The 23,357-nt window shown below is 35.7% G+C and overlaps 1 protein-coding gene across 1 annotated transcript in view; it reads left to right on the top strand.

Annotated features, from left to right (window-relative positions):
• LOC120628211 (Krueppel-like factor 3) overlaps window positions 1-22,845 on the top strand; it is a 64,887-nt gene extending 42,042 nt beyond the window's left edge. The window contains exons 6-9 of the mRNA XM_039896465.1: window positions 15,136-15,205; window positions 15,643-15,717; window positions 17,069-17,445; window positions 18,076-22,845. Of these exons, the coding sequence (XP_039752399.1) occupies window positions 15,136-15,205; window positions 15,643-15,717; window positions 17,069-17,445; window positions 18,076-18,248 (695 nt within the window). The 3' untranslated portion in view covers window positions 18,249-22,845. The remainder of the gene's footprint in view (window positions 1-15,135; window positions 15,206-15,642; window positions 15,718-17,068; window positions 17,446-18,075) is intronic.
• The last annotated feature ends 512 nt before the right edge of the window (window positions 22,846-23,357 follow it).

Below are 23,357 nucleotides of genomic sequence, written 5' to 3'. Positions count from 1 at the left end.
ATTGCCTCTCTAGACACATTATGTCCAGTATGGTGTATTCTACAATAGATCGTATAAAAGATCCAGTACAGTTTTTTTTTTTTGAAATCTTTAGTAAAATGTTTGACTAAGCTAAGCAACCCTTCGCGAGAATTTTTTTTTAAATCCGTGTAACACAAACTTTCTTTCCTTATTTAGAGGAAAGAAAGTTTGTGTTACACGGACCTTAGAGGTAGATTTATAAAAGAAATCCTTTCTTATTTATTACATAACTAGGGTGCTGAATAAATATTCTTCTTTAACCCCTTTAGAGGTAGAATTATTAAAAAAAAACCTATCTAATTTATTACACGACTGGGGTTGGAAATAATAATCTCTCAAAATTTGTAACTTTCTACGTTCAACAGTCTCGTATGTAAGTTGTGTCAATCAGTCCTGACAAAGCCTTTTATAATTATAGCCACGGTTATTTCTACTGCCAAGCAGCTATACTACATTCCGGTCGGACGGGCGTGGTTGCCGGTGTAATTACGGGCACATGAGGTTTTACACCTACGCCTCAGGTTGATGGACACAGGGCGGCACCTTATAGGACGTGCATTTCATACATGCACAAAAGCACTGCATACCACTGCATAGGGAAATTTTTCCATTTTATGCCATTTACCGGCTTTATGCATACCCTGGTCAAAACCCTGTGCACGCCACTGCGTATAGGTAACATTTTTTTTTTTTGGTATTTTTAGCTTTATCTTAATAATGTTAACACTAAGATTTCATTTCTATTCTGTCTTGTTATTGGCAACTAAATGCGAGTTTTTGATATTTTGCTAAAACTGAGGTGATGGAGCTCTGCCGCGCTAAAGAAAAGTGCATCGGGTTTCGGGCATCAGAGTTATACACGTATGTATCTTATATCATCAGAATATCATTGTCTTCTAAAGACTGGTTTTAGGTACACGGGTTTTACAGATTAGAGACACAATACAGAGGGTTTGTGGATTACTGTTCAAGATCCACACAATATCACTATGGTTACTATAGATAGAAGTCATACTTTGTGAGTCGTACTGTTATTTAGCATCATAATTAATTGAACTTAGCTATTGGACTTATCGTAAGGAGGGCAGAGCTCCTTTTGCAGATGCAGAACAAGTCTCAAACTCAGTTTTAACTCAGTTTTTTGCTGTAAGTAGATAAGGTAGTTATAATTCACAGCTCCGTCATGAGACTGAGGAAATAGAGAATGCACTTGTGCAGTATAATATCTCCCGCGTAGTTGGAAAATCTCTCTGGATATTGACCACCCTGGCCGAAATCCGTCAGGGAAACTATTGTTATTATACTCGTCGTACCCATCTCCCACGTACGATGAAAAGTCTCTGTGGTCATTGGCCGCCGTGACCGAAATCAGTCTGGGATATTTCACATGAGTGCAGCAGTTTCAGGAAATGTAAACCAAGTGATTAGCACGTAGTAACATTTGACCGTGCCGTTAGTCTTTATACCTGTCGTTAAAAGTTCAACTATCACGCGTTTATATATAGGTTAGAAAGCATATTCGCTTTCGCTTACGCCTATTCATTGGGCAATATCCACACTAGCCGGAGGTTTTAGTAGGTAACGGTAGAGCTTTTTGTGACAGCTCGTCCGGAGAAGTACTACCGTGCTTATTTCTGTCGACAAGCAACATTACTGTGTTACGGTCTGAACTGGTTGGTCGCCGATGTTATTACAAAACATGATGCTTAACACCTATACGCCGCATGTTGGTGAACAAAGGGCGGCAATTTCTAGGACGTGTTTCCTGCATGCCCTGCTTTCAAAATATAAGGAGCTCTCGGGTACAAGTAACTTGTTGTTTTTTTGCTGCTGCTTTACCTTAATAATGTTACACTATGTTTGTGTTTGTGTCATGTTACTCCTGTCAGACTTGGACAAGATATAATAACTCATTGTTAGACAGCAAAATATCTTGGAATGCACCTTGAAAAACATGGAAGCCTCACATAATAAATAAATATACTACGACAATACACACATCGCCACCTAGCCCCAAAGTAAGCGTAGCTTGTGTTATGGGTACTAAGATGACTGATGAATATTTTTATGAATTATATATACATAGAAAATACATATAAACACCCAGACACTGAAAAACACTTAATGCTCATCACACAAACATTTTCCAGTTGTGGGAATCGAACCCACGGCCTTGGACTCAGAAAGCAGGGTCGCTGCCCACTGCGCCAGTCGGCCGTCGAATAATGAAAAAAACGCGATGAACTCAAATTCGAAATTCAAGATTAAAATTCAAAATTCATTTATTTCTTAACTTAATCAAATTGTAAGAAATCTGAAATGGCTTTTGGAGCGGCACTCGCGTGTCTCCCTCAATAACAAACTACTCATCTGCAAGACCATAATAAAACCTGTGTGGACATATGGCATTGAGCTTTGAGGCGCATCAAAAAACTCAAACTTTAGAAATACTTCAAAGGTTTCAAAACAATGTCCTTAAAACCATATCAAATGCACCATCACTAAGATAACAGAACTACACCAGCATCTCAATATAACAACAATAAAGGAAGAAACTGAGCACAGAGCAAAGAACTATACAGAGCGAGTTAACACTCATACTAACCACTGGCTACTTCTCTCAGTGTCCCAATGTAGATTAGAAAGCTTAAACATGCTTCCATTTAGGTTTTTACTAACATGCATGATGGTTCGAGTAAAAAAAAAACATATTTTCGCATGTGTAAAATTTGAAGAGCTAAGTCTGAACTTTCTTGAGACAAATAATAATTATAATATGTATGCATTAATTTATATATTTACTTCATTTATAAGCGCACTGAAATAAACGAAACTATTACATACATTTCAAATGAAAGCTATAAGGATTCTAAACACTCCTACGGTCTAGAAGAAGCCCACAATGAACCCAGCCTGATATTATTATATTTTTATCATCATCTCACAGTGTCACTTTAATGCTAATCACTTATTTGGCGATGGCAGCAGATCGTACAGTCAGTATCTTCGTTTCATATAAAAACATGATTTGCCTCTGCCGGAAATCAAACCTGTAGTCTCCGATCGCTACTATAATTATTGCGAATGCGGCTCGGCTAGTTCGTTTAGCCTGAGGAAGAAGACCCCGCCTATTTCCTTCAAAAAAGTGGCCAAGTACGAGTAGTCTCCGATTAAAAAATAAAGACCAATGGTTATTTTGTTTGGAACCAGTACCCACCTTTGTACATCTACTAAAGACCATTGTTTTAAACCGAGTCCCCACAAAAAGGAGGAGATATCAATTCGGATGTATTTTTGCAGATGTTTTTTTTTCGTCGGGCATAACTCCGTCATTTATACACGGATTTTCTAAATTTTTTTTTTCGTATAGATATTGGAATAGAAAAATTACGAATATGCATCTTGCATATTCGTAATTTTTTGTGGTGACAATTGGCATTTGGGGAAAAAATGTTTTTTATTACATAAAACACCTACCTATAACAATCAACATTTTAACTGCTTCACGTTGCCACCATACAAAACTGTATTAATTATACTAATAATAATAAGAATTATTGATGTTAAATATAATATGATATATTCGAAAATAGTTAAATCAGAGTCACCAGACAGTGGACTCAGTGGGCTGCTGTGCTCGTATGATGACTATTATTTGGTTTATGAGATGCTTGTCTATTAAGAGAGATTAAAACCACCTCAACCTGCCTTGATCTTAACATGTAAAACAATAATTGATTATTTCTATTAATATTTATTTATCTTAAAACCCTTCAACATTCCATAAGACGACAAAATTGACAAATATCCCATTGAGCTCATGTTAGCCCTACAGGTCTTACCTACTTTAGTACCATCAGGCCAAATCGTAGTCGAGCCAACCTGTCAACGATATCTGCCACCTTTCTCTTTATAATCGTAATAATTTAATGTAAATAGGTAAGCAATGTCACTCGATATAACTGTCCATTTGATATTATTCAAAACTAAACAGTCACAGCGCCCGGACACTAATTATTTGTAAGTTAGGTGTTATTTAAGCGTTTACTCTAAATGGATAAAATTGAAATCTGCGATAGTGATAAGCGGAGCGGTAAGCAATTTTCCGTTTATTATTGTAACCAGTTGTAGCCCACGACTTCGTTGGCGTGTTTGAATGTCCATGTATGCAACGTGAAACCGAATAACGCTGAAGGATGCATGAGTATATTTCATAAGGAATAACCCTGTAAAAATGTTTTAAAAATAAATTTAAAAGAAGCATATATATTATTCCATACAAACGAATTCAAATCATTCTTAAGTTTTTACTTACGACTGCCCTATTGAAGATAAAAGACCGACACGCGCATAGTATCTACGCCACGCGACGCGTACCTAATAAAGTGACAGGAGTCACATGATTTTAATTTCGCAGGTGATGTTAGGGCTGTATCAAATTTCTTTTAGAGCTTACTCAAAACTTAACTCAAGAAACTTTATTCAAAAACTATAAGGTTTTCCGTTTCACAGATAAGTCTCAGATACAGTACATAATGTACTTTTAAAGCCTGTAAAGTATAATTTCGGTTATTATTAACACGTTTTTTACACGTTTTTTTTAGGATTGCCAACAGTACTCGAGAAAATAACCCGAAAGAAATCGTAGCTTGTGTTATGGGTATTAAGATGACTGATAAATATTTGTTATGAATAATATACATAAATACTTTACATTTAAGTATAAACACCAGACACTGAAAAACATTAATGTTCATCACACAAACATTAAGTAACAATTATACATCCATACTTTCGCATATATAATATTACTATTTTTGCGATTGGATCCTTACCTGGATTACCTGGATCGTCTAGGGATCGATTTCCCGGCCAAATTAATGACATAAGACCCATATCCCTGACAGGGATATGGGTCTTGTGTCAAGGATTACGAGTTCTTAAGATCCATTTCCGTGCCTACTTCCAAGTTCCATGCCTTGAAAATTAATATCACTGTCATTATAAGTGCGATAAAATTTCGCATCAAAAATTATTTCCAGATATGTTTTAAGTTCTGGCCTTTATGTTCGAAAATTTTACCGAGTCCCTAAATAAGTTCAGTGGGTAGGTACACAACACAATAACGGAACTCAAAATCGCTAGGCGGTACAAAAACCTCACCCGATCCCTTCTAAGTTCGGATTAAGTTATAAATAAGCTGCGAGTCGACACTAACAAGGCTGTTAATCATACTATACATAATAATAGCTATTGTCACATGGATTTGCTCTTAAACGGGCGATTGCGCAGTTTTGGCTCGAATCGCTATCGACTTCTGTAAGGAATACGAGTATGTTGAATTTATATTTCATGAATCATGAATTTTCATACAACTTGCTTAGATCCCTGCGCATACAGCATAAGCAAAAGTTTACTTCTTTGATCGCTCGAAGCAGTGTTATTTATAATATGTCTATTTTACATAAAATGAAGATTATAGTTCTAAACCAAGTTTAATTTTATAAGTAAATGTAATTTTTATATATTAGCACGCCTCATAAGCGAAGTGTTGAGGTTGTGCTCTACTATCGACATTTCAAAAAAAGCAGTTTTCTCGAAACTGAAATTGATTTTTTGTTATTTATATTGCACTTACAGGTTAATTTGAGTACACTAATATCAAGTCAAATAATTTGTCAGGCACATAAAAGACATTTCAATAACAATTTTTTTGTTTAACATAGTAAATAATAACATTAAACATAATCTTTTCTGGACGTCCGTGTATGGACGGGTGTATGTGGCATCAAAATTGGTCGAAAAAATGATCGTATCGGAATAATTTTTTTTTAATTATCTAAAGTAACACACGACATAATTTCTTAGTTAATATGAGCGTTCAATTCACTGTCGTTAAATTTCCATGTAATTATTCTAGCTAATATTAATTGTAACTTTCAATGTGCAATCATTATGACATTCCCGTGTCTTGTTTACAAAAAATGAATAATAATTATTATGAAAAAAAAAAATTGTAATGAGCATTGAAAGTTTCAGTTAAAAAAAATTCAATTTTATTGTGAAAAAAATGAGATTATGAGGCGTGCACTTTTGGATTTTCCAAATTTTTTTATATTGGTACTAATAACAAATAAATAAATAGTTATTTATTTATTTGTTATTAGTTAAAAATACATATTGTTTTATTTACATTTATTTAAGTAATGCATTTTTTTATAGGTATCTGTATATATACACCACCTAACCATTTTCTGTATTTGTTTTCTTCGCTATGGGTTGCCTGGGAGAAATCGCTATGAAGCGATAAGACTGCGAATTTATACTTTTCCTTTTTTAAGAACTTTTTGTGATGTGCAATAAAAGTATATCCATTCATTCATTCATTCAGCCTGCAGACCTAAACTTTTCCCAAAAAACGATGCTCGGCTTTGCTCATCTTCCCACCCCCTTTATGCAACTCTCTTTATATCTTCAGTCCATCGTGCTTGACGGCATCCCACATGCTTGCTTGTTCGAGGTCTCTGTGACCATCACAACTACGGCAAGCGTTAGTACATTAAACCAAAAGGTAGCCGTTAGGTATCTTGTAGTGAGGCCCGCTTCAGCGGATGCACGACCCTCCAGGATCTTTTGTGCTCTAGCCGTTAGGTAAAAAAAATAAAAAACATTCTATAATTTTCCACTGGTCACATCCGACGGCCGACTGGCGCAGTGGGCTGCGACCCTGCTTTGTGAGTCCAAGGCCATGGGTTCGATTCCCACAAACATTCATCCCACGAAAATGTTTGTGTGATGAACATGAATTTTTTCAGTGTCTGGGTGTTTGTCTGTCTATTATAAGTATTTATGTCTATAAATGTAATATTAATCAGCTATCTTAGTACCCAAGCTACGCTTACTTTGGGGCTAGATGGCGATGGGATGGGCAAAAAAAAAACTGGTCACATCGGTGAACTAGCAGTTCAAGTCGGCTCTGTCAACTTAAATTTAGAAGGCAGAATGTCGTGTGAATACTTTCGTACCGGCGCGGCGTCAAAGCGTCAGCGTAGAGTCACAACCTAAGAACAATACTCATTGCTTCTTTGCATTTAAAATTTTAAGAATCGGACGGATGAACTGTCCTGTATTTGAAAAATCCAAAGAATATACAAAATTTAGAATGAACGAACGTAACGAATTCATTTTGGGAATTCGAAGTCCGGAATAAATAAACCGATGCACGTCGATCCAGCTTTCTCGAGAGGACATCTTCAGTACCGAAGCCAATACAGTTAGGACCAAGAAGAAAGATAAGCGGAAGAGGAGCAATGCTTAAAGGAGAAAGTATTGCTCGAGGAATGTAATAAAACTGAACCGTGTAGAGATTGTACGTGTCGCGGAGTTTCTGGCGAGTTCGTTTGCTAATATAGGTACGAGGGCTTTAACCATCCGTGTTGTAATTCCATTCCCCGAACCTTAGCTCGTAACTATATAAATAAAAAAAATCCTAACTCTTGCACATCTTTGCTTCAGGTAATTAGTTCTATAAAAGTCTTTGCTACCTGTTGTCCGTGTTTTTCGGCCACGGTTTTTTTGCAAATCCGTGGGAATCGTTAGTTTTCATGGCATAAAAAGCCCATATTAGTCTCGCATCCAGTCAACTAATTCTATGCTGATTGGTTTTTGTGGTTCAAATTAAGTTGATTGGTTCCTTAGTTAGGGCGTAAAGGAAGGACAAACAAACCAACAATCTTTCAGATTTATAATCTTAGTAAAGTATCATATATTTATACTGTTATTTCGTTTTTAGAAGGCATTTTTAAGCAGTATTGCTTGCGGTCGTCCTTAAGTCCTTTCCAAGATACGAAAAACATTGCTTCTTCTTAATATTGGCTGTTACGATAAGCAAAGGGGATTTATTAAAAACGACCACCAATAAAATAAGACTTTATATCTCTCTTCTTTATCAGCTTACTACGTTAAAATCTCGCTCACTCACTCTCGCCTCTCTTTTCTCTCTCATGTAACGCAATGTGTCTAAAAGTGCCGTGTCCTTGAAATATCACACTTGAAGATAAATTGTTGAATCGCCGCCTTAGGAAATCAATTTTAACAATATATACAGTTGTGTATATTGTTGCAATACCATACGGGCAGCTTTTACCATTAAGTAGATTCAACCAGATAAGCGCTAGAACATTAAAGGATAAAAGGAGGGAATTATAGCGGTCATAATAGGTAACAAATGAGCCAACTAACACCTGAGATACATATCTAGAAACTGGATTTCATGCTTATGCTCCTATCGAAGCTGCACTATTTAAAACTTTATTTTCATTTATCTTCAGTCATGATAAGTATTTATGTATATACTAACTGTTGCCCGCGACTTCGTCTGCGTTTGGTTTTTTTTTTTTTGATGTGGCATTCAAAAAAGAAAATCAAACGCAGAAAAAGTTGTAGTTCTAAAAAATATTAAAGTATTCTGTATCGCTAGGCCTTAAATGAGGGGTTTGCTGCTGTCCGCTGAGGAGTTCTGTCGTCTAACCACATTCAGATCTTCACAAAGTTTGGGCAAAATTAAACACATATTATAAACTCTATAGTACAAAAATAATTATTTAAGTCGGTTATAATTTGTCGGAGTTACAGTGTAAAATCGTCAAACACTTTCATCACCTCTCCCAAAGGAGCCGAGCTTAATGTCGGGATAAAAAGTATCCTATATTACTTCTAACACTTTCAAGAATAAGTGTACAAAGTTTGATGAGGATGGGTTAAGTGGTTTTTGCGTGAAAGCGTAACAAACAAACTTACATTGACATATATAATATTAGTAGGAAAGTAGGGAAGTAGGGATAGGGATTAGTAGGGATTATTCATAAAAATAATAACTGTCAACTGCTAAATGAATGAAGTGACTAACCGCCTGTTCCAGAAACACTGCTGAAGTGGAGTGGTGTTTGATGCTTAAATATTAGTCGTTTAGGTACACGGATTCTGTATGTTTTTAATTCTGTGCTCTCTCAATCTCCGCTGGGTGGCTATGAGCCTTTTTATGAGGCAAATAGTAAGGGACCACGTTACAACTCTAACGTTTAATAGAGGCAATACCAAGTGCAATTATTATTTTCAGTGAAAAACTACCGCTTTTCCTGCTATATAGAAAACACAAACGGATTTGAAATATGGAGAGATTTTGGAAACATTGGTAAAGGTTTAGATAACAAAAGCCCTGTTGTTGTAATCATCATCATCCGTAGCCTTTAAACTCCCACTGCTATGCACCGGCCTCGTCTCTCATAGGGGAGATGGTTTTAGAGCGTTAGCCCACCACGCTGCTCCAATGCGGGTTGGTAGGCTTTAACGACTATTACCACAATTAAATGATAATAACCGGGACCGGCGGCTTTACGTGCTCTCCGACGCACGGGGGCTGACACCGACAACTTCCTAACTCCGAGCTGGCACTGAAAATTATTGAAAAGAAAATATACAATACCTTATATAAATTATCACTAGAGGACCCGCGCGACATCGTCCGCGAATGAGTCGACTTAAAAAAATAATTTTTTTCCGTCCTCCGTCAATGTAAGTTTGTTACGCTTTCGCGCAAAAACTACTTAACCGATCTTCATGAAACTTTGTTTTTGGAAGTGTTAGAAGTTCCAAGTTAGGATACTCTTTATCCCGACATTAAGCTCGATTCTTTTGGAAGAGGGGGGGGATGAAAGTGTTTGTCTATTTTACACCATAAATCCCACAAAGTACAACCGATTTAAATAATTATTTTTGTACTATAGAGGTTGTAATATGTGTTTAATTCCGCCCAAACTTTGTGTAGATCTGATGAATGTCGATGGAGATCTATCTCCATCGACATAACTCCTCAGCGGACAGCAGCAAACCCCTCATTTAAGGCTTAGCGATAATGAATACTTAAATTTTTTTTAGAACTACAACTAAATTGAATGCCACATCAAAAAACAAAATCAAACGCTGACGAATTCGCGGGCAACAACTAGTAAACTTATAAACCGTAAACCATGTTTGATTTATCAAACACTTTAGTGAATAAAGACATCGGTCTCATATTTCCCTCCAGAAGTAGCCACTTATCCGTAGACCTCTTAGTGAGTATGCGCGTGCTAAAACCATTAGCCATCAGCGGTTAGTTTCTACTGAATGTCGTAATAAGTAAGTACAATTCCTGTTCGCCAGAGAGCGAATATTCTCGTTCATAAATTAACGTGTAATTGTCGACTGAGTGTGAGAATCGGTTTAATTCTGTTGATAATTTTGAACTAAACTAATGGTATTACTGCATTTAGTCATCATTTAGTACTAATCTAGGTCTATACGATTTAAACAAAATCTTGTTCGCGTGAAACTACGCCGATAAATCTCTTAATTGTTAGGGTTCGATGCATCACACCTCTGAAAAGGAAGTTCTCACACTTCTGTTTTTTTTTTTCAAATGGAAGTCTGTAGTCAGCTATTAGCCGTTTGTCACAAAAAGATAAGAAGTTAAATGTCATGTTTGCGGAATAGAATGTTCGCTTAACTAATTTCAATACTGAAATAATTTCAATACTTTCCCCTCATAAGAAACCGTACATATACGGTGGCTATTACATTATTCGGCATAGTCATATTCTGACGGCCTAGCGCATCGGTGAGCGCTGTGGTTTTAAGCTGGAGGTTTCGGGTTCGATCCCCGGCAGAGACAATTTGGGAATTTATAATTTCTGAATTTTATCTGCATTAGTCTTCGGCCGTTGCTAGTTACCATACCACATCATCTAGTTACCATATAATCGTTTAGAAGCACTTAACGTGCCGCTAAACGATTTTGAGTTCGGGCACGATATCGCGTAGGGACTGATTTGGGTTGTGGTTTAAATATAACTGGCATACTCGCTAACAGGTTAGCCCGCTACCATCTTAGAATGCATATAAACTTACCATCAGGTGAGATAGCAGTCAAGAGCTGACGTCAAGAAAAATTAAAAAAAAAGTCGACACCCTTTCGACATACCCGTGAGGACTTTAATATGAAACCCTAAGGATTCCTGCTGCAATTATGTGACCACTATGTAAAGTAGACTCAAAGTAGGTAAAACACACCGACGACGCCTCAGAAACAGCTAGTAGACAATGGCATAAATAAGAATACAACCTTTTTATTTATTTGGCCTACTTTGTACATTGTGTGTTAATAACCTTGTGGTATGTGGTGTTGTACCAATAGGAAATGCACAATAGAATCAATAATTACCTTAAAATATGAATATCCTAATGATAAACAGTTTGTATTTGTGATATTCATTGTAATATACGTTTCCAAATGTAATTACTGTTGTCGTACGTAATAATCCAATTCCTGATTCTATTCTGTAGTCAGTAATAAATCATCATCATCATCAGATCAACCGATAGACGTCCACTGCTAGACATAGGTCTTTTGTAGGGAGTTCCAAGTTCCACGATTCTGAGCCGCTTGGATCCAACAGCTACCTGCGACGAGCTTAATGTCGTCTGTCCACCTCGTTGGGGGTCGACCAACACTGCGCTTACCAGTACGGGGCTGCCATTCCAGCACCTTGGGACCCCAACGTCCATCCTTTCTCCGAACTATGTGCCCGGCCCATTGCCACTTAAGCTTCGCGACTCGTTGAGCTATGTCGGTAACTTTGGTTCTTCTACGAATCTCCACATTTCTGATTCGATCGCGTAGAGATACTACGATAAATCAATTAATTATTTATTAGAGAATATTTAAATTATTATTCTGCGTGCGCTGTAGAAAAGATAAATCAATAATTAAGAAAGCTTCGTATTTCCGTTGAGGAAGTGTTTGCCGGCGCATTCGCTACGAACAACTAAAGGAATATTCGAAAGACCCTAATATATATAGTAGTCTAAACTATGAATGCGATGTGCTCGTGTGTTGCATATGTTCAAGCTCCCAAAAAGTTGTTGGATGGCAAACCCGAAGGTCATAGTACCCGAGCCAACCTCGTGGCACTTGATGGTTTCGTGAAGAAGCAGGATGGATATATAGAGTTGAGATAGAGTTTTGGAATCGATAAAGAAAGATTTTACAATTGAAATAAAAGTCGAATTGAGAACATTTTTTAGGTATTTTCAAAAAGGTTAAATTAATAAATAAATATTCTACAACAATACACACCTCGCGATCTAGCCCCAAAGTAAGCGTAGCCAGTGATAACAATGGGTACTAAGATGACTGATGAATATTTTATGAATAATATACATAAACACTTATAATATACAGATTTTCAGTTGTGGAATCGAACCCACAGCCTAAGACTCAGAAATAAGGCTGCGCCAATAGGCCGTTACAAAAAACACTAAAGAATTTTATTAACCTATTAACCCTACCCTAAAGTGGCTATCACCACCTTAAAAAAATCAAATCATAAACTAAATACAAAAAGTATTTAATAATTGTTTTAAGTCACTTCGGAAAGAGAACTGAATTTATTAACGTTTAAATTCATTTCTCTGCCAATTTTTTTTAAATTAACCTTATAATTTAAAAACAAAATATTGTAGTTAGTGCTTGCGAAAAAATACCAAGAGTTCATAGCGTAACAAGAGCTGTATAAAGCCTAAACAGGATTGATTAACAAATGAGTTTTTAGCGTGATAGTACGATACAATGTTGTAAGCCGGCAATTACTTCTTATTATGTAAATTTATTCAATCAGGCATTATTGGAAACCGTGTCACGTTCATCGGGATAAAAAAAATCCTTTGCCTACGACGGGGGTCTTTCAACTCAATTAAACTAGCAACTTGAGCGGTTATTCCTTCGTCATTCGTCTATAATTATTAATATATAAGTTAAAAATTTTAATAAAACCCCACTGACTGTCAATATACTGTACTCTAGTCGAGCATTTCATACACATTTTGAGGATGTTGTAAAAAAAATGTGATTTGAAATTTGTTATTTGTTTAAAATATTTTACTCAAGCCTTTTATTTTATTGAGAGAGTTGTGTTAAATTTATGTAATCCGCCATTTTGTGGCGGCGGCCATCTTTGACCGATTTTCATCAAACATAGCTAAGAGCACTTTCGACTGATTCACCTTTCAAGCAGAAAAGCAAAATCAAAATCTGTTTTTTCGGTCGGGAAATACGATGCCACAGACAGAACTAAACACATACACGTCAAACTTATAACACCCCGTCGTTTTTGCCTCGTGGGTTAAAAATATAAACTATTAAGAAAAAGACCTATATGATGTATGTACATACATCATACAGAGACTAACAAACGTAACAAAAACTGTATAATTATATATGTAAAACTAGGTATATTTGTTTTAGAAATCAGCTTATTTATACTTATACGTTAGTAGGTCCAAAATTACCTTTGGAACTATGCTTTAAATCATAGAATAAACCTCACAAATAAATTCTGCACCTTTCGCAGATGTCACTAGTTACCATTTCTAGTAAATCGATTGCCTATATCCACTTTTTTTTGTAGATTGTAATGTTTTGTTTTACAAATGCCAGATTATTATAAATTCATCCTAAAGCTACGGTGAGTATTCTTATTTCCTTTAGTTTATCACGTTTTCACTTTTAGTTAGTTAGTATTTGGCACCGATACCATGCTACTGTAGAGTCTCGTGCGTCGGTTATGCCGAGTAAATTATAGGTTCACGTCATTAATTGTATATTTATATTTGAGTTCTAACGTCACAGACCCCTTCATTAATTAACTAATAACTGCTATCTCGGTAATTGCGTGACTTATTTGCGTGTCTTGTTAATTACGTAATTATTTATTTGCTAACCGACTTATAAAATGGAATATTAAAAAATATATGCTTAAGATACATTTGGTGCATAAGTTTGGTTGAAGCGGTTTTAGCCCAGTAGGTAGGAGCTCGACTGCACTTTCGGGGGGCCAAGTTTGAATGCCAGCACGCATATCTAACTTTGCAAAGTTATGTGCGCTTTAAGTAATTTAAATATCACTTGCTTCAATGGTGAAGGATAACATCGTAAGGAAACCTGCATGCCTGAGAGTTCTCCATAATACTCTTGCGTGGTGGACTACGGCCTTAACCCCTCTCATTGTGGGAGGAGACCCGTGCTCTGTAGTGGGCCGGTAATGAGTTGATAACTATATTAATGGTTTACGTGCAGCAATTGATTGCTTGCTGCTTTATTCAGTAACTTATTTCATCAATAGCGCCTTTAGCAGTCCACTGCTGGACTTAAGGCTTCTCCCAAAGGGAGGGTTTGCCCATAATCAACACGCTGATTTATTTATTTAAAGGAACACCAACAGCTTGTTCACAATACATAGTAAAGGAAAATCACAAATATTTTGTTTCTAATCCGTGTGACTAGCCACTTAAAGGTGTGCACAGCATTTACTACAAAATTACCGATATTACAACACTACAAACTATAGTAAAAATACAAAAGTTCCGGTACGAACGTAGAGAGATTGCGTAGAAACCGATAGTTGATGTTGGGATCTCCTTCTTCTTCTTTCTCTGGGCTTGTCTCCGCACTGGGTAGGCCGGAACCTTCCGTTGTACGGAGTGCCACTGTTAGGGCTCCCCGCTAAGTCACTCCAGGCAGCCGAGCTCACTCCAGAAGCTTAGCAGGCCGCCCAGGTCGCCAAGTGCTTCAGGGAGCGATCCTGGGGAGCCAAGGTATGCTGCGCGTTGCTCTGCTATTGATGTTCGGATATTATAACTTATATATCCCTAATGGGTTAGCCCGCGACCATTTAGACGTTACTTGTTGTGGAGAAAAAAAATAAAATAAGTGTGCCACAGTTTGCATTCATCATCAAAATATCATCATCGTAAAATAAGATTTTATTTAAGTATTTGGATTGTATTGACAAAGTCCTTGTTAGGGTACCGTACCCGAAGGGTGCCAACGGTATCCTATTAACGGAAAGCGTCTGTCTGTCCAAGAGTCCACACGTCCGCTGGTTTTCGTAATCCTATTATTTTTTTCTTGTATAACATTATACTGGTTGCTTGTATGTCTGTGGTGAAGAATATATCGACCGGGGGCATTTCGCCATTTGCCATTTCGTTATTTAAACCATTTTTGTTTGTTTACAGGTAATAACATCCCAACTTCTTCGAAAGTTACCAAAGTCGAAGAATCGACAAGTCCTCAAATTCATTTAGAGTAAGTATTAAAATATATACATATATAATTAATAAGCATTCTATAGAGTTCAATGAACAGATCATGATCTCAGTTTGTCAAAGATCAGAGACTGATCTAAAGAACCAAACGCCGTAGGTCCCATTCACCTATAGTGGAGATTATATGTCCACCTTACGACTGTATCGGAGGGGTTGTGTGAAATTTTCTACCTACATTTACCAATTCGATCGCGTGGAAGTTAACTTTGATTTATTTGATATCGAAAGAGCGCCGTAAAATTTATAGCACCATGAATTCCTCTTCTTCTTAAAGTGCCATCTTCTTTTGAAGGTCGGCGATCATTAATGCATGTTGTATTTTTGATGTTCTGAATAAGGAACGAGTGATTCATAAAACTTAAGTTAAACTTTTGCTACACTCTAGCTATCGTTTTAATAAAAGAAATTATTTTTCAGATCAAATCACGAACTGCCAAGAATTAAAATAGGTCCCGACCTTCGGAGCACTAGAAAAATGAAAAACGCTAGCAGGTAATTTACATTCACTTTAATGAATTATTATTAAAGAGCGAGCAAACAAAACGAGGTCTTAGACTTTACTTTGATCAAATTGCGATTACGAGCTTGCACTCTACTCCAATCTCACCTGGTGGAGGTGATCACCATCAACAGCATAAACAGTCCTGCATAAACTGGACTAAAGGCTTCTCAGGCAGACGGTTAAGCGGTCACAGTTGGTGGTAGTAGTAACACAGAGGATGCTGCTGTTCGTTCTCTGTGTATATTCCCTTAGTCGCCTCGTCCGACACCCGCCGACAACTGGGGTGGTTACAACTGTATTCTGATCTGCCGTCAGCACACGGAAATATTAGATAATATTGCAGTAATATTAAACCATACTCATTATTGGTTTCAACGCAAAATCTTACCGGAATGCTAAATTGCTCGGCGGAGGGTCTCTGTCGGTAGAATGGTAGCTGACCATACATGAGTAAATTCAGAAATTATTACATATACCAAATTGCTCTGTCGGTAGGGTGGTAGCTGAAGCATTCCACCAGACCATGCCGGATTAAATTCAGAAACTATGAATTTCCAAATTGCCCTTAAAAGACTACAACGCTCATTACTAAGATATACAGGGTAAAATAAAAAATTAAAAAAAACTCTCGGTTTTTATGACAGCCGGTTGGCGCATTTGGCGGCGACCCTGCTTTCTGAGTGCAAGGCCGTGGGTTCGACTCCCACAACTGGAAAGTGTTTGTGTGATGAACATGAATGTTTTTCAGTGTCTGGGTGTTTATCTGTATATTATAAGTATTTATTTGTATTATATTCATAAAAAAAATATTTATCAGCTATCTTAGTACCCATAACACAAGCTACGCTTACTGTGGGGCTAGATAGCGATGTGTGTATTGTCGTAGTTTATTGTTATTTATTAAAACTAACTACTTCTGTTATATGACTTTTTCTTAACCCGTTAGTGAAATACTTAATGTTCAATATTATATACTCTACATGTTTCTACTCTGTAATGTAACATCGGCAACAGCGCGCGTACCACGACTTTCGTGCTCGCAGCGGTTTAGCAACAGGGACAGTGGACTATGGCATCTGTTTCGCTGCTCACATGTATTTGGTTTCCCAGTGTAATGTCACTTTACAGAAGTAACATGTATTTTTTTTTGTATAAAATAATTTAATATTAAATTGTAGAAATCGAAAAAAATAAATTACTAAGAACTAAAATTAATTGCGAGGGAAAGATGCTTAAATGGCGGAATGTGCCAGTTTTGATACGCAACATTTGACCATGCCAATAAGCCCCTGGTTAAGCAAGCCTATGGTATTTTAACTTCATAATATCCTTCATTTCCAGGTACAAACAGCCCCCACCGCTACCAACTCAGCAAGCGATCTCAGCTTCTATGGAACTGTCAAACAAACCTTTCTTCTCTCCAATATTGCCTTTCACGATCCCACCCAGCGAAATGAAACCCAATCTACCCGCAGATATCGAAATAAAAAACTTCCTGCTCAACACCGCTCTACAAAACGCCCTAACGGACTCCCTAAGTGAATTATCCCAGAGGAAATATAAACTGGAGGCACAAAAATCTGAAGCTGATACAGATAATAAAGAGTTTGTGAACGAAGAGCAAAATCGAAGGAGGTTGCATAAATGCGATGTTGTCGGCTGCATGAAGGTTTATACGAAGAGTTCGCATTTGAAAGCTCATAAACGGACGCATACAGGTTAGTACTTTGTGGTACAATTTTTAGTCAGTGGAAAACCATTGGTTATAGACAAAGCAACACGGCAGTAACGTGACCACAAAGGGACGTTTTGCGCTATTTTTATTCGTTCCTTTGTATTTATTGTTTTTCTAGTTCAAAATGTGAAGAAATAAAAATATTTTTAGGTTTAAAATAGTTTAATTGGAAATGATAATAGCATTCAAATATCCTATTATAGATAATACTTCACAAGCTTTAAAGGTACATTCTGTACTGTCTCTGAGACTTATCTGTGATACAAAAAAACCTAATCGTTTTTGAGCAAACCACTACCGTAGTTTTTACTGCAAGAAATCAGATACTGCCCTGACATCTCATGCAAAATTAAAATCATGTGACTTCTGTCACTTTAGTAGGTACGCGACGCGTTGCGTAGGTACTATGCGCGTGTCGTTCTTTTATATTTAATAGGGTTGTTATGAGTAAACACTAAGAATGTTTTGAATTCGGTTGTATGGAGAAATAAATATGCTTCTTTTAATTTAATATTTTTACTCCAATATTACTTCAATATTATTTCATAATTCTGTTGCATGTTGCATAGTAAAACAATTTCATAGAGCTAAAACATATGTTATCCTGTTCTAGGTGAAAAGCCCTACAGTTGCGCATGGGCAGGCTGTGGGTGGAGATTTGCCCGATCGGATGAATTGACTCGTCATACTCGCAAACATACCGGCCATCGGCCCTTCGCCTGTCCTCTTTGCCGCAGAGCCTTCGCGAGGTCCGACCATCTCACCCTCCATATGAGGCGACATTAACTTCGAACATCAAGAAACAAAGTGAGATTTATTACTCAAAATTGGAATCTTTATTCAGGGATATGACCCCGCATTATATTTATAGTAAGTAGTACAACGTCATAATCTGAGTCGTCATAATCATAATTCCTTTTATTGATCTGTCTCTGTCTTACACAAGAATATGGTAGAACCACGTGATATAATTTATTACTCAAAATGAAAAAAAAAAAATTAGATATGTAACCCCACGCCATTTTTATATTACAGCGTCAACATCTGAGTCGTCTGGTCATAATAATTAAAATTCCTTGTACTGATTTATGTCGCACCACACTAATGAGAATAACACTGTCAACATCAAGAATCCCCGACTGACCCCGCGCTATGTTTATAGTACAGCGTCATCATCTGAGAGGTCTTGTCATAATTATAATTTCTTTTATTGATCTGTCTCTCTCAAATAACGCTGTAAACATCAATAATCTTATGAAACTACGTGATATTATTTATTTCTCAAAAATGTAATGTATACTTAAGAGATGTGACCCCGTGCGATGTTCATTGTACAGCGTCATCATCTGAGTCGTCTGGTCATAACTCATATTTTACATCGTGCGGGGTCACAATATGTATAGTAGAGCATCATTATCTGAGTTGTTGGGGTGATACATCCTTTAATCTACCTGGCTCGCGCGTCGTCAATGATAATAACACTGTCAAATCAAGTCAATTCAACATCAAGAATCTTATGAAACCAAGAGAAGTTTATTACTCAAAATTAGAATCAAAAGGTCATAGATATGATCCCACGCACGATATATAGTTCAGCGTCACTATCTGAGTTGTCTGGTCATACACGTTGTTGACGATCTGGCTGACGCGATTTCAACTTTATTATCACTTCGAACATCAAGAATCTTGTGAAACCACGAGATATTTATTACACAAAATTTGAATATTTATTTTAGGGATCCCGTCGCGCGATATATAGTTCATTACACAGTTCATCACACAATATTTTAGGGATGAGACCACGTGCATGATGTTTATAATACAGCGTCACTATCTAAGTCGTTGGGTCATTTCCTTTTATCGAATTGTCTCGCGCGACTTGCGATAATAACAATTCGAACATCAAGAATCTTATGAGCGACCACGTGATATTTACACTAAATTGAAATCAATATGTGACCGCGGTGTCGACTGAGACAGCGAAATCACCACGCTGTGAACTCGTTCGCAAATCTCCAATGTGATAACACCAAGAAATTTAATAGCGACTTTGGCCGATCAAGTAAGATCGTGCATTTTGTAAAGGTCCCGTTAAATATACTTTAAACGTACCTGTGACTTAAAGTCAGAACCGAGTTTCTTATTTTTAATAATTACTTAGAATTATTTTATTTGTTTTAAGAAACAATCTGTGGCATTATTTTACACTTAATGGCCAGTAACGCTATACATTTATTTTAATTTTTAAGGATATCGTTAAGTTTATATATATAGAATATCTAAGGATTGAAGTTTTTATTTTACTTTCTAATAGTCATAGGTTTTATTAGTCTAAGAGCCAGTGCAGTTAATTTAGGTACTCTTTCTAAGATTACAATCTGTGAAATGGTAAATATCCACTGCTTGTCACATATGGTTCATTATGCAACTAATTTTCTATTGAGTTGAAAAAATAAATTAAACCACGGTATTGTGTTTGTCATATGTCATTTGTCCAAACAGGTCACGTTTAACACTGCCTCATTTTCTAAGTTTGTAAAATAATGAGTCTCAATAACCTGGCTGACGTATAAAAAAATCTGTTTTTAGTTAATAAATTGAACTAATTTTTTACTAAAGTGAAAGTTCCCATTGTTGTGGCATTAAATAGTTCTCCGAATTAATTTTTAGGATTACTTAATTATTATTTTACTTTAATATTAGATAATAAACTATAATATGATGCTCAAAAAAATGTTCCACGAAAAATACAGGGCAACGGTGGCAATATTAGATAAAAAAAAGTATTATCTATAAGTTTTTTTTTAAACTACTTTTTTTTAAAGGAACCTGAACGAGGTTATAAGATTTAGTTTTATTTTAATTTGTTTAGTGCGGTAGGTTAAATTTGTGTTATCGTTTTTGAAAAAAAAAACGTTCTAAAATATTTGGGTCAGAAACAATTTTTTTAGGGTATCACATGGAGGGTTTCTGCCTTGGTTAGTAATTACCCTGCGAAGACGTGTTGTCAAGTTATTAGGGTACCGATACGGAGCCGCGTAGAAACCCTTCATATGGGTTAATACATTTGCAATACCTGTACCAAGTTAGTCCGCTCGGTTACAATGTCAAAGGCTAACTACAGTGGAATAAATAAAAACAAAAGAAACAACATTGGTTTATTAATTCATTATACTCATTTTAATATATTTTATTTTGTGTAGTTAATATCCTATACAATTTTGAGGGTTAAATTTTAAACCGGGGTCACTAATTCTTATAACAACAAAAAAAATTCGATCTGTCCCATATATTTTTTGCACATATCATTTCCAAACAAAAAATAGTTATTGACGATTTTGTATAGTGTTCTGTTTTTTGATATTTTAATGCGTTGTGTTTCTAGAGTTTATGGAAAGTACTTAATATATTTCAATATAATAATTTTTACAGGGATGGTGAACCTGTGATATAAATATTAGTTACTTTGATTGAAGAATTTATATAACCAATTGATATCATTTATTTACAACATAATTGCATTTTGTAAACATAATCCTTTTCCTTTCGAACTTGGCTTGAATACACTACCGTTTGTCTTCTACCTTACAACACCTACTGTTTTTGATTGTTGGTACACTTTTTATATCCATTTCTGTAAAAATAGTAGAACTTGTCTCTCGTAATAAAAATGTTTACTGATGTTTTCTTCATTTGATAGGTAACTACCAAACAAACTATACAAAAACACATTGTCCCCACAAATCACCAAGATAACGTGTTATCGATATTATAATGTGTCGTAAAAAAAAACTAATATATTAATAAAAAGGTTTACCATCTCTGTTTTTGGAAAACTATACATTTTAAGATATTGAGGTAAGCTTTAAAAGCGTCGAATATTTGTTAATATTATTTAAACTCGGTACCGCAATAGAAATAGTTTTTACACGAATTGTTCTTATTAAAATCTAAAATGTGTAAGATAGAAAATGTGTGTGCCTTTATAGGTGATAACTTTAGTAAGTAATAGTTTTTATAGCACTTGTAGTTTGCTCATTAAATTAGAGGTTGCATAAGAAATTATACTGTGTGGACTTTATTTTCTTTTCTATGTGACGAAAATAGGCTCAGAGCACTCAACACGGGTGGGTTCAGACCGAACTAGAAATTTTGTGTGATATGTAAAATATGTTTTGTTAAAGCTCTGTCACGGAAGTTGAACATTATTCTACATCTGTTTTAAATTATTTAAATGTGTACGCAATGCATCATGTTTTACAAAATTGTTTCTCTCTGTGTTCAAACACTGTTAGGTTATTTTATATAATATCACAATTTGTGATATGAATACTAGAAAAACGTAAGAACTTTAGTATTAAAAGGTATTTGGGGCCAGTATTTTTTGAAATTATTTTAATTTAGCGTATCGATAGGTATAATTAGTATAAGCGAAAAAAAAAATGAAACATAATGTTGATCTCGAATTGGATATTCCTTTCTCTTCGTAACAATTGATCTCAATTGAATATTTATTATTTATTATTCTAATAAAAATTGCATATACTTACCACACTGGTGCATTCTCTGAAGATAAACGTAGTTGCAAAATGTTTTACAACAATGTTTAATCAGGTTTCTTTTCTCATAAAAAAACTTGTTGAATGCAAAAGTTGTACTTAATATTTATTATATTTATAATTGTTTATCTCTATCTTCATGAAAAAATACTATCTATTCAAAATATCTTAACATATTGCAAAACCTTTCTTTTTTCTTTCGATTAACATTTTGCGAATTAAGTTGCCTTAAAATTAAGTAACTCTAGAAATCCTGTAGACTTAGAATAGATTTAAAAATTATCCAGCATTTTGCCGGCCAGTAAATTTTTTTTAGATTACAAGATAGATTCCTATTTACATTTTTTGCACTCTATATTAAGACAAACAAAAGCTGGAAGTTGGTCAAAACAAATATTACTGGTACTGTTCATAAAAAAGAAATAATAGAAATTGGGAAGCAACATTGGATAAAATATATACTAGCTGAAGTCCCGACGAACTTCGTACCGCCAAACATTTTTTTTATGAATATATTGTAATTCTTTGTATCCTATTCTGGACTAAGAATAATCCAAAAAATCAAATATCATAAAAATTGGTCCAGCCGTTTTTGAGTTATAAATGGCGTAACTAAACAACTTTCTTTTAATAAATATAGATTTGTATATATATATTATAATTTATATACATGCCTGCACAGTTAGAGTTTACGTTTACCTTAAACGTGATCAAATATGGTTTGGAAGATAAATTATTTTCGAATTTGTGTTGTTAGCTCTTTTTGTTTTGACCGACTAAAGTTTTGAATGTATGAAAATGACAATAAAATTAAATTTGTATCACGCAAATCTTAATAAAAAAGTTATTTTTCCTAAAATGAAAATGTTTTATTTCCGTTATTTACATTTATATGTTCTCATGCAATTGAAAGACCTGTTGTGTTGTGGGGTGTCAAAATACTGCTTAACTATTCCGACGTTATGCTACGTTTATTTATAGGGCCCTAGGCGTCTTTTGTACGAGATATGTGGTCGCTGGCGTGTTATGACGTTATGTTACGTACACTTCTGTGTGGAATATTTGTAACGGATTAAAGTTCTAACACTGAAAGTAAGAATGCACGTATGCCACTTACCGGGCGATGCAGGATTCTCCTATGTGGGGTACCCCGCTCCTGGCTCCATAGTTCTCAGCAGCGGTTTCAAGTATAGATGCTGGCAGCGATAGTCGAAGATAGTGGATTTTAGAAAAGTGTTGAAATCCCGAATTAACAAGGACGTGCGAACCGCACCGCGTTGTACGTTAGCGATAATAACGTTGATAGGTAGATGGCGCTAGCGAACGTTCGGAATCG

Source organism: Pararge aegeria, chromosome 12 (genome assembly GCF_905163445.1).
Source record: "Pararge aegeria chromosome 12, ilParAegt1.1, whole genome shotgun sequence".
NCBI lineage: Eukaryota > Metazoa > Arthropoda > Insecta > Lepidoptera > Nymphalidae > Pararge > Pararge aegeria.
This window is presented reverse-complemented; position numbering and strand designations above follow the sequence as displayed.